At 42.3% G+C, this 12,754-nt stretch overlaps 2 protein-coding genes across 6 annotated transcripts in view; one reads left to right on the top strand and one right to left on the bottom strand.

The window, feature by feature from the left end:
• Positions 1-12,754, top strand: part of LOC127598052 (tumor protein p53-inducible protein 11-like) — an 823,313-nt gene that overhangs the window by 700,680 nt on the left and 109,879 nt on the right. The gene's annotated exons all lie outside the window — the stretch shown is intronic.
• The window catches only part of reln (reelin), an 89,318-nt gene that overhangs the window by 67,798 nt on the left and 8,766 nt on the right, over positions 1-12,754 (bottom strand). For all 5 annotated transcript variants that reach the window (XM_052061514.1, XM_052061512.1, XM_052061513.1 and 2 more), the window contains exon 2: positions 264-371. In XM_052061514.1, the coding sequence (XP_051917474.1) occupies positions 264-371 (108 nt within the window). The remainder of the gene's footprint in view (positions 1-263; positions 372-12,754) is intronic.

The raw sequence follows: 12,754 nt of genomic DNA on the forward strand, positions 1-12,754 counted from the left end.
TTTCTCCCTCCCAGAGATGACACAAAACTCATTTGGTTTTCCCACTCTTATATCATAGCCTGTCACAATACGAGGTGAGGAAGTGGTCTTCTCCTCATTCTGGGAACGGATGTGGATCAGTGAGCTGGGTCGTGCACCCTGTGAAACTTCATCATTTCAGTTATCGGTGAGGGTCTGCTAAGTAGAGCATGCAATGAAGAGCTTACGTTTGCTCTCCGATCACAATTGAGGATGTCACACTGCGGGTTTAATCTCAGACTTACCGAAGCCAAAAGCTGCCGGCGCCGGGATGGGAGCAGACTGGACGGGTGTGGAGGTGTAGAGGCCCGTCACCAACAGCCCGTCGAATGACACACTGGTAGAGATGGTCACTGGGGAGAAAAGAGCATTGCATAATTTTGGTTTGTTCTAAATGCCAATTTTTCATTGATATTGTACTGATAAAACATCTCAGGCTGTGTTAACGGAGTACACAGTGTAGCTGTTTAGATGTGCGACGTGATAGAGTTAACTTGTTTCCTGATCAGCGGTTGTAAATCCTGCTGATAATGAGCACACGTCAACAAGGTAAAATTTCTACTGAATAAAATAATGCGGGAGAGGAAGACAAAATATGACTGCAGGTGTGAAAACGCACACACTTGAACACACAGTCTGCCTTGTACCATAGTTTTCATCAAGCAGAAGAGTAAGATTCAGTTTCATTGTAGATTTTTGTTGTTGTTGTTGTTGTTTCTATCCTTTGATTATCAATGCTCCAAGTTTTCAAGGCCTGCTATTTGGGAGCTACGTGAAGTGATTTGGTACTTAAGAAGTGAAGTGTGACACAGTTCTAATTATAGGTCAACATCATCATTGGAACTTTAATAACCCAAAATGTCCTTCAATTCAAAAATGGAGGGACTCTATTGTCCTTTCTCAAGGGCCTCCTCTTTGATGATTTAATGAGTTGGTTACGCAATAGCAAACTTTACATAGCCAACGCAGCTCATCCCAACTACACATACATCCGCAAAAACAAATTCAGATTAGGGTTAGGCTCCAAAAAACGAATTACTGTTTAGTGGAAACATGGTTTAATATAGACAAAAAATCCTCTTATTAATAACTCGGGTTTCTTGAAACAAGATAAACAAAAATGCTTTGGTCAATACCTAAGAGCAACAACACAGACTACAGCTAATTGGCGGTGACCCTGATCGTCAAGCTTGGCTTGCAGTCATTTCGGGTCACCACAAACGGCATCGGGGCAGAAATTTGCCAGAGGTCTGTTATTCAGCGGTGGAGATCTACAGCTCCGCGTAAGTTAACTATTGATCCACCCTGTAAACAAAGACCCTGAGTGATGGGACCACAGACGGCTTCCAGCCAGACGGAGCCGAACACGGGGGAGAAGTCTGGCCTCAAGAAGAACCCACTTTTAAAAAATACATTTTAAAAAAGGAGGAGTGAAAAACAAACATTGATGGACTCTGGAATCCCCCTCTGCATTTCGGGGAATAATAAAATGCAGCGACGCCAGCGGCGTCGACATGTTTTTAGTTTTTGAATGGCAACATGTCCGCTTGCTCTCAGGGTGCTTCTTCTGAGGCTTGATGAGTTGGATGTGTGCTCCCAGGCAGAGCAGACTGTGTGGCCCAGTCTCCCACCGCCTGTCTGTGCGTCTGGCCGACTCCATTAAGACTTGCACACACAAGGCGCCTAATGTTTATATATGCGAGTGCCGGTCTGATTGTGTGTCGTGTGTTTTTGTGAACATCTAATGTGCTCTGTCCTTTTTTTTACGAGTAAACTTCAGCTCATCGCTCCTTCATATGAAAGCCTCAATATTTTAGCTCACAGCTCATTCTTTTCTTCTTCTGTCCTCATATATTATTGACGCTAGAGCTCATATGTCCTGTATTTGGAAGAAAAAAAAAACAAGTACATTCTACTTCAAGGGTATTTATTTTTCAAAATTACATATTTATTTTTCTATAATACTGTACCAGAAAATATGAAGTAGATGATGATTATTGACTCGAGGTGACGCTGCAACATGTTTCGACATGCAAAACAACTTCTTTCAAGCCTTGTTTACCTAAGCTGATATTCCACACTATTCACAGTCACACATGAGAGCATATTCTTATACAAAGTAGTTTCAGACAAAGTCCAGGTCCGGTGTCACCAAAATTATATTTCAAACCCCAACTACAAGTTGTCCTCTTTAATGCTGGACAGAAAATCAACAGGTATTTGCTTCGTTCAGTGCGCAACAAGAAGAGAACTATGGCAGAAGTTGGAGGTGCTTCATCAACGTTCCTGCTCAATGTACCCCGAGCATCTTACTGTTTTTGTTCAAGAAAGCAATGCATTTGAGCAACCTTCCGCCTGGCCTGGCTCAGTGTGATTTCTTGTCCTCTTTCTCAAGCTCAAGAGGATCAATTTTTAACACCTGAAAGACATCAGGATGGCCGCTATGCAGAGCGACAATGATCTCCGATGAATCCTTCCAGGAGTACATGATGGTGGGGCAAAGAAGACTAGTATTACCTGTAGCTGGTATTTGTAATATAACTTTTGTGTCATCAATTTTGAACTTTTCAGTCACAACTTCAGATTTTGCTCCATTACTTTATGAGGTCTTTCTCAAATCTCTCTCTCAGTCTGGTCTGAATGAAGTCCGACTGGTTATCGAAGTGAGTAGCACAAAGAAAAGCGCGGTCTATTTTGCTTGGCAACAGCATCATCTTATTAGTCAACATCCATTCAATGTGGAAAAACTGCCTTCTCATTCATTCATTTCATTGTGCTGTGAATACATGTTTGGTTTTTTTTGCACTATTTTTCCTTCCCACAACACATTATCTATTCAACAGATGTAATCCATGGTGCAATGAGACATATTGGCATGACAAACATTGATCCAAGGCCATGTTATATTGTATTTAATGGAGTGGTAGAATAGATGTAATGCACGGTGTCAGCCCTGGTTTCACCAGGCTCTATATACACAATACGCTTATCTCTACATTTCCATTGACCTCCAAGGTTACACACAATCCATTAGTCTTTACATACACAGAGTGTTACTTGCACACATGCAAAGGATTTTCCACCTCTCTTTTCACCCTTTCTTCTTCACCCATTTCTCATTTGAGAAATCAACAATAAAAAAAATAGCTTCTGCACTTTCTTATCCCACGTAGCAGAGTACCTGCTCTGTTTGATGTGGAGGCATAAGGGCAGCTGTGAGCAGAAGGTTACTATTGAGGAAAAAAATGAGAGTGGGGGGGGGGGAGCTATGAAAAAATGGTGATGTCTGCACAGAGTAGCACTACCAAATCAATACAAATGAAAGACCTAAATTATTTAAACACACCCTCATCAACACTCCTCTCACATTTGCAGCCGATCAAATTAGCCAATCTGATAAAGTCCAGTTACTTGAGGGGCTACTATTCACACACACACACACACACACACACACACACACACACACACACACACACACACACACACACACACACACACACACACACACATAAATCTTCACGCGTAGGCTGGCGGCCTTTGATGCTTGCTTTTATCATTCTTAACCATACTTTTATTTTTGACTACTGCTCACTTGGCCAAAGGGAATGAGGAGCCATAATGGAGGAGTGGGAGCCAACAACCTCATTCAACACAGAGGCAAGTTGTGTGCGTGCATACGTGCGTGTGCGCATGTTGGAGCAGCAGGGGATTTCACCAAAAAGGAGCTGGGCTCAGTCGAAGCAAGCAAAAATGTGGAGTGAACGTCGACAGCCAACAGTCAACAGCCGATGCCTATTATAAATGTTGAGTAAATTCTGAATGGTATCAACAGTAACCAAGTGTCATTGTCTATAGAGGATGTCTTTGAGAACAATTTCAAGTGTGGGTCACTTGGAAATTTACAGAGATCATAGAACAACACATTCATCATGTTCATAGTCTCAACTCTACCCATTGCAGAAATTGGTAAACACAATTGTACTAAACCAAAAGTATTTCCAACAAATTACTCACGTAAAAATAAGAAGTACTGCAGTCCAAATTATTCCTTTGAAAATGTCTGTCTCTCTGTTTTGTTGTCAGCCCCAGCTAGAGTGAAGCAGGCGCACCTGTTTCACGTTTAACAATCAAGCCTGCCATGGATTGAAGGGCTGCCAAACTGCCAAGTCTCTTGTCAGAGTATTGACCTTGCTCGCTGTAGTGCTTCAAGTGTTATTTTCGGGATATCTCGATACTCTCCATAGTCGCTCTCGTTATTCATAGCTTCTAGTTTGTATTTTTATTTTTTTATTATTCTTCTTGATCTTCGGCTTCGCGTTTCGTTTGTTTATTCTTGGTATTCCCTAGTATGTCAACTTTTGCAAGCGCTTGTGCCCGGCGATTTCTGTTTGTACCGGTACTTTGTCGTGCGCTTTTCTGGAAATAAATGTGTTTGTTTTCGCACCTGGACTGAACCTGCATTTCTGTAATCCAAGAACATTATTCGGTTCGGTCCAGAATCTGATCGAATAAGAATGATTGACAAATTATGTAACAACACTGACTCATGGCTACTACGCTATAAAAGTCTAATAATAAGGATAATGACAAATGCTTTTAGATGATTCTAAATAACACATAGACAAGCACAACGGTATTTTCTTAATTGAAAATATGCATTACTTAAACCAGGATTTCAAAACTTGGTGCTGCCTCCACCAGTGAAAATTTCTTCTTTGCCCTTTTATTTACCATCGTTCACCTCAGATGCTGGGGTGTCAGAGAATTCACCCGGACAATTTTGAACAAAGGACTTGACTCAGGGAAGTCTTTACTGTTGACAGGGAGCACGATTCTTAAAAACAACCAACAGTAATTGCTTCGCACATCGTACTCGAAACTCCACATGCTCCTTGTCGAACTTTTATGGATTACATATGCAAAAACGAAAGCCCATCGGTACCGGAGAAAAGGGGATGGATCATAACATTAGACAGAACCTTTACCTATAACTGAGTAATCCCATTATGTTTTTGGTCTTTTAACTGAAGATTGTCGAGAACCTTTTATCAAAAAACCTAACCTGGGAACTGTTTTAAATATGTAGGTATCATTTAATCCATCCATCCATCCATCCATTTTCCGAACCGCTTAATCCTCACTAGAGTAGCGGGGGGGGGCGGGGGGGGGGGGGTCCTGGAGCCTATCCCAGCTGACTTCGGGCAGTGGGCGGGGGACACCCTGAATCAGTTGCCAGCCAATCGCAGGGCACACAGAAACAAACAACCATCTATGCTTACATTCACCCCTAGGGAGAATTTAGAGCGTTCAATCAGCCTGCCAAGCATGTTTTTGGAATGGGAGAGGAAACCGGAGTACCCGGAGAAAACCCACGCAGGCCCAGGGAGAACATGCAAACTCCACACAGGGAGGCCGGAGCTGGAATTGAACCCGGTACCTCTGCTCTGTGTAGTCAACGTGCTAACCACTGGACTACCGGGCCGCCCAGGTATCATTTAATGTATCAGTAAAATTATTAAATCATAAATTATTTGAAAGAGATGGATAAATCCTGGTCAGCTTGGTCAAGCACTAGTTTATACAGTATTTGAATGCGGCACAGAGCAGAGCCAACGGCCCGAAGCCAGCATGTAATATTGAAGATGAGATATAGTATGCCTCATTACAGTGCCACACAACCACACCGCTGCTCAAGTATTGATGGGTCTTGAACATTTCTTCAACACCACCAGGAGTAATTTTACGGCATAAAATACCAGCCAGCCCATTAACACTCCGGAAGAGAAGAAATCTCCGCAAATTCAGTACCCTTTATGCTTTGTTCCACCTTAATAAATTACTTTACGTCAATTATAAAATATTGGGTTGCACTGAGTAAATTAATGACATGAGTTCAAGATAAAATATTGGATCTGATGGATTTTTTTTTTATTTAAGTTTTTTTAAATGTTTAATGTTTGTCATTCATTCATTCATTCATCTTCCGTACCGCTTGATCCTCACTAGGGTCGCGGGGGGTGCTGGAGCCCATGCCAGCCGTCTCCGGGCAGTAGGCGGGGGACACCCTGAATTGGTTGCCAGCCAATCGCAGGGCACACATAGACGAACAACCATCCACGCTCACACTCACACCTAGGGACAATTTAGAGTGTTCAATCAGCCTGCCAAGCATGTTTTTGGAATGGGAGAGGAAACCGGAGTACCGGAGAAAACCCCCGCAGGCCCAGGGAGAACATGCAAACTCCACACAGGGAGGCCGGAGCTGGAATTGAACCCGGTACCTCTGCACTGTGTAGTCAACGTGCTAACCACTGGACTACCGGGCCGCCCAGGTATCATTTAATGTATCAGTAAAATTATTAAATCATAAATTATTTGAAAGAGATGGATAAATCCTGGTCAGCTTGGTCAAGCACTAGTTTATACAGTATTTGAATGCGGCACAGAGCAGAGCCAACGGCCCGAAGCCAGCATGTAATATTGAAGATGAGATATAGTATGCCTCATTACAGTGCCACACAACCACACCGCTGCTCAAGTATTGATGGGTCTTGAACATTTCTTCAACACCACCAGGAGTAATTTTACGGCATAAAATACCAGCCAGCCCATTAACACTCCGGAAGAGAAGAAATCTCCGCAAATTCAGTACCCTTTATGCTTTGTTCCACCTTAATAAATTACTTTACGTCAATTATAAAATATTGGGTTGCACTGAGTAAATTAATGACATGAGTTCAAGATAAAATATTGGATCTGATGGATTTTTTTTTTATTTAAGTTTTTTTAAATGTTTAATGTTTGTCATTCATTCATTCATTCATCTTCCGTACCGCTTGATCCTCACTAGGGTCGCGGGGGGTGCTGGAGCCCATGCCAGCCGTCTCCGGGCAGTAGGCGGGGGACACCCTGAATTGGTTGCCAGCCAATCGCAGGGCACACATAGACGAACAACCATCCACGCTCACACTCACACCTAGGGCCAGTTTAGAGTGTTCAATCAGCCTGCCATGCATATTTTTGGAATGTGGGAGGAAACCGGAGCACCCGGAGAAAACCCACACAGGCCCGGGGAGAACATGCAAACTCCACACAGGGAGGCCGGAGCTGGAATCGAACCCGGTACCTCTGCACTGTGAAGCCGACGTGCTAACCACTGGACTACCGGGCCGCCCTGTTTAATGTTTGTGTTCAGTGCATATGTGACTTTACTTGGAAGCAAATTGCTGCAGTAAAAGGTTTGTGAAAAGATGCTTTTGAGAGAGTATTGTATAAAACATTATACATTCCAGCTCATCCCAAAGAGCCATGCTTATATACACCTGTATATTCTCAAAGAAGGTTTTACTAATGTGAATGGATCATTGTATGCTGGGTAAGTTATAATTTTTAGGCTCCTGTTTAACAGTGCCCACTGGCAAGTTAAAACAACAATAACGTCTCCTGATGGCATTGAAAAGCTTGCTCACCACTGTGGTTGGCAAAGCTTGTTGGCATCAGCTCATTCTTAGGAATAAGCATGGCGGAGGATTAGAGCGGCGCTGGAGAGTAAGAAGAACTGATTTACGTCTCCACCTTGCTTGCTTCCATTGAAGTCCTCCTGGCGGGCTTGGCGGGGCCTGAATGGTTCCCTTTTTTAATGCTGTTGTGTACAAACACACCCACTTTCATGAGCTTCACCGCAGACGCCGCGCTAAAGGTTCTGCGAGCGCACTGTGCGAGCAAGCCACACAGTAACCCAAATATTCTCAGACGGAAAAACCACAAAAAGAGAAGCCAAGAGAACACCCTTTTTGTTTCCAAATGAATGGCACTTTTGTTGGCAACGCTTTCGATAAAGATAGCTGACCATCTGACCCATATCCCACAGGCAGACACACACGTGCCCAGAGAGGACCCGGAAATGGAGACCAGGCCCGTGGGGAATCTACAAATCCATCTGTTTGTGTGGCCATGGCAGCAGGGTCAGGGTGCCACTTCACTGTGAGCTTCCTGAAATGCTTCCAACTGTCGGTCACCTGTGCACGGCACCATTAAGGACCAAAGATCCCACAAATGTTTTTTTTCAGCAACTTCCACAAAATTATTTTTTGATTAAGTATGGATGTACTGTATCTAACACATTGTCAACGAACTGTGTGTGAAGTGTGTCCCCGCACACGAATGCGTCATACAGTGATGCAGTCAAGTCTTAGAAGCATCATTCCATTGCGTAATCTTCTGGCACCATTGTGGCCTGCTGGCACAGCCATCTGCTGTGAGACATTCGATCAAAGGCAACCTATTGGACACCAAGTTTCTACAGGTCTGCTTAATGACGACACATCCAAACACCTTATGCGAAAGGCCCCAAACAGTGTCTCCCAGGGGTGCAGTTTACAGGAGCTTTTACAAAGGCTGCCAGAGATTTCAATGTAGAATCGTAGCATGATATCTTTATGGCTAACGATGTTTCTGTCTCCCTTAGTTTGGCTTCACTTCACCCCTCCGACAGTCGTGAAGACAAAGAGACGTGCGGTTCAGTCTCAAGCATCCTGTTCTTCACACATAAGATGTGTCACAATCACACTCTATCGCGGTACAATGCAAATGCATGCGTCTGTCCGCATTCATATAAGGCTGTGCAACTGAATCTGTAACATGACTCAGCCAAAGTGTTTAACATCATTCTGCTCCAAAGATTTGGGAGACATTTGTAAGTTTTACAGTTGCCATCATTTCTGCTTAAAACGGACTTATTCTGGATAATATTCTTGTTAATTGTCTGTAATCAAATACTCGAGTCAGAGTGCCTTTCCATTCGTGAAGAGTGTCATTTTTTCAACCATGTAAATTATTTGTGAGGAGACTATTTCTAAAAATGTTTCTATTAACGGGGCGTTCTGAATTTTGTCAGATTGTGACATAACCCTGCGACTAATTTACAGAATACTGTGAGTTTCTTCACTGGTGCCACGGCTGGCTACTTTTGATCAAGGCCTGGGTTACGCTGCCTGAAGCGATGCCTTAACCAAAAGTCGAGCAGAGCTCAAATGAGTTTTACTAGCACACATTAGCATTAGCCTCAAATAGGATGGTCACTCTTTAAGGGCACTTTTAAGTCTTCACAAAGTTTTAGCACAGGGTGCATTCTGGGAGGCTTAAAGACATCTGGAAAAACAGTGTTGACATTTTTTATCCTTGGGGTATTTCGACAAAAGCGTGTGACAGACATGTTATTAAGACACAACAATACTCTTTAAAATTGAGAAAAAGAAATTCTAAATATGGCCGCTTTAAATCCGGCTGATATGACATGGGAATTAGGGGCAGAGTGCTTGTAAAATCAAACGGCAAAAAAACATCAGAGACTTGAGACGGTAATATCCTGCATATAACCCACCCCCCCAACATCAGCCTATTTTTCAGCAAAAGATGCAGCATTAGCGGTTGTTGCAAATGGTTATATTGGATTAGGGTTCAGGAACGCAATGATTTGTTCCCTCTGTCGCTTGGTGACTGCCAGGAGAGTGAGCTGTCCTCATGATCAACACCATGTGTTCTGCAGACCAAGACACGGCCTCAGATTTCCAGATTGACATGCACCCTTCAGTTACACAAGCAATAACGAAGTCACTGCAAAAAGTCACAAGGACACATAAATCAGTAAACAAACAATCAATATGTATACATAGATACGGCACACACATACTGCTGAAATTTAAATGAGCAACGGCAAGAAAAAATCGGAAGGAATGCACAAATACAGTCAAGGACCAAATTGGCTTAAAACGTGAAACCACAACCCTGTACAAATTCTGTGGAAATTCACATTTCAGCAAAAATGAGAAAATACCACACGTAAAAAGTACATTCAAACTGGAATAACACTTGAGCACAAACCTCTGGTAGGATAATCCTTTTTTGGAATTTGTATCAGCACCAAACTGTACACATTCATTGATAACAAATGTGCTTGAATTTGGATTAAGATTCAAGCAACTCCCATCATTCAAGGATCAGAGATATCTGACTAAATCGAGTGGGGGTTTTTCGTGTATTATATCTGACCCTTCCCCTGACTTTGGATAATTCGGTCACGTCGTTTGAGTTATCGCTGCTGCCGCATTTCCAATTGAAAGCATTATTTCAAGATCAATGAAAAAGAAAAACACATTAAGCAGTTGTGGAAGTACAAAAGTCTGAAATGGACCAACACCAAGGGTTACTCCTTCCTGTATGACCACCAATAGCCGCCCTGATCCGGAAGAAGTTGGAGGTCATCTGGGCCAAGATGTCAACCGCATAAACTCAATGCCTCTCTCTCCCACTGAGGGGCGAAGGTCACACTTCGTGATGCGAAGCGACTTGACCTCCTTTTCCTTCAGACACACACAGCTGGACTGTCCTTAACCTCACATTACCGCAGCGCTACCTCACAACTTAGCGAGCCGTGACCGCACAACCTCTGACAGAGAGGAGCTGGCATCCCTAATGGGAAATTGTACGGCTTTGCTTAAGATGAGACAATTCCCTTTTTGCTAACTTGGCACAATGAATGAAGTTTTTTTTGTTTTGTTTTTAAACCAAGCGCTTGCTAGAATTCGCGCAAGCTTTTTGTGCTATCAAAAGAAGGTGTTCCTTTCTGATAGCTTTGCTCAAGTGAACTCTAAGAAAAAGTGCGAATGATTAGAGAGGCTCATCCAAACAATTTAATTTTCTCAGTATTTTATTAGATGAGATTTTTTCAAATGCAAGAGGTATGTGGTTTTTAGACTCTCGCAAGACACAAAAAACGTGTGAAGCCATTGATGGAGAATGTCTTCCACAAATCTGTTGTGTTATTGTCATTAACGTGAACGTTAATGACAATAACACAATTAAGTTAAACGTTAATTAAGTTAATGTTTAACTTAATTCACTTTTTTTCCCTTCCCAAAGAGCTCAACTAATCAATCATGATCTCATCCACGGCAGAATTTACCTGGTACCGTCCTCAGTAGCGGTTCCCAGTCTGTTTTGACAATGTAACAAGAAGAAACTAAAGACTAGCTGTGGTCAAACATAGAGAAACAAGTTCAGGAGTCATCAGAGAAATAGGAATATAAATACTCAAGTGACATAACAAATTATTTGAACTTTCCACCACTTGTTTGCTCAGTACTACTGCAGACACTCACTGAACATTACTTTGCTGTGGAACTGAGTTTTGGAACTACAAGCCACATTCCAGGAGAGGTAAATCACTGACCGCCGATCACCATCCTTGAGGTTTCCAGTTTAGAGGACATGGCAAGAATGATTTCGAGCTGTTTATTTACTGTCACTCTTCGAGGACACAACCACCATTGTTTTGAAAGATATTCCCTTTTGCAACATCACATCACACATTCCATCATGAGGTCGGAAAAGACCACAGTCCATGCCATTAGTGAAATGTTGAACACGTTAACTAGCAATGCATGGTTGTCGTTGACCACAAATAGAACCCCAAGGAACAGAATCTTCCCATTGTTTATGACTATCATTCCACTTCATTATATCATTCCAAGCCTTTCTGAGATGGATCCCTGCTGCCTTTGGTTTTACGGAATTTGACTGTATTTGCCAACCTGCCTGGATCGCAAGGGGCTTATGAGAAGTTGATTAGCTATGCTAGCACTTGTGTTCACCATTTTCATCTGAATGGATGGATGGATATATAAATCACATTGTTTGTAGTTCTGTCCAATCAATGCATCAGTTAGCTCAGCAGCTTAAAGAACAGATGTCAACTAAAGATCAGTTAACAATAACTCAGCCAGTCATCATGTGACTGGTTTATATAGTGGTTAGTCAGGATTTCAGACTTTTCAGACAGCACACAGATGTCATTTGACATTAAAACGATGACAGCTTTATTCTCTCAGTCTAAAAGCTGTACAGGAGATTGGCTCTTAATGGAAGTGGAAGACATCCTGCTGGCTGGAAAGGAAGAAGAAGTGTCTTTTTTCCCCCTTGCTCTGCTCCTTCTTGGTGTTGAGGTTACAAATCATGGCCAGCTGAGTGAACTATTGACATTAGTAAATTTGCCTGGATGGCTCTGAGGTATGAAAGGATGGAGTGAAATTTAGGAGATCGAAGTGAGCATGTAAAGGGAGGTGGGGTGCATAAACTGAAAAAGAGGGATTGACTTCTGATTACAAGCACTAATCGGAATAATTAAAGACACCAAAGTGTACTTTTCTATGATGGTGGAACCATTTAAAAGTTTTTGTCTTTATATCTAATTGAATTGGACTAATTAGGAAAGTATCACGTTAATTACCATTGTCTAGCGATTTAAATTCCAAGGCTTTTTTCAAAATTCTAGCTGAGACCTTAGATCGTCTACCGCAGTGATTCCCAACTTTTATTGAGTCAAGGCACATTTTTTTACGGAAAGCCACCAAGCAAAATTGCCACAAAAAGAGGATACATGTGTCAGTTTCATACTTTTTGCCATCTCATAGATCATTTATTTGTTCTTTCTGTCACTATACATGGCTGGCATAGATAGATAAGGATACATTATTTATTCTTCATCAATAATTTTCTCACCAATCAAGTGAAATTTGCCAAGTTCCCGCGGCACTCCGTTAGAGCTCTCACAACACACATTAGGAATCACACATTCTGGGAGAATCACCAATCTAAAAACAATCGTGCCTGCGCCACAATTTACCGTATTATGAGTGCCTCTTCATTAGGATCATGGTGTAGCTGGAGCCTACCCCAG

The sequence above is a fragment of the Hippocampus zosterae genome, chromosome 3 (genome assembly GCF_025434085.1).
Source record: "Hippocampus zosterae strain Florida chromosome 3, ASM2543408v3, whole genome shotgun sequence".
In the NCBI taxonomy this organism is placed as follows: domain Eukaryota; kingdom Metazoa; phylum Chordata; class Actinopteri; order Syngnathiformes; family Syngnathidae; genus Hippocampus; species Hippocampus zosterae.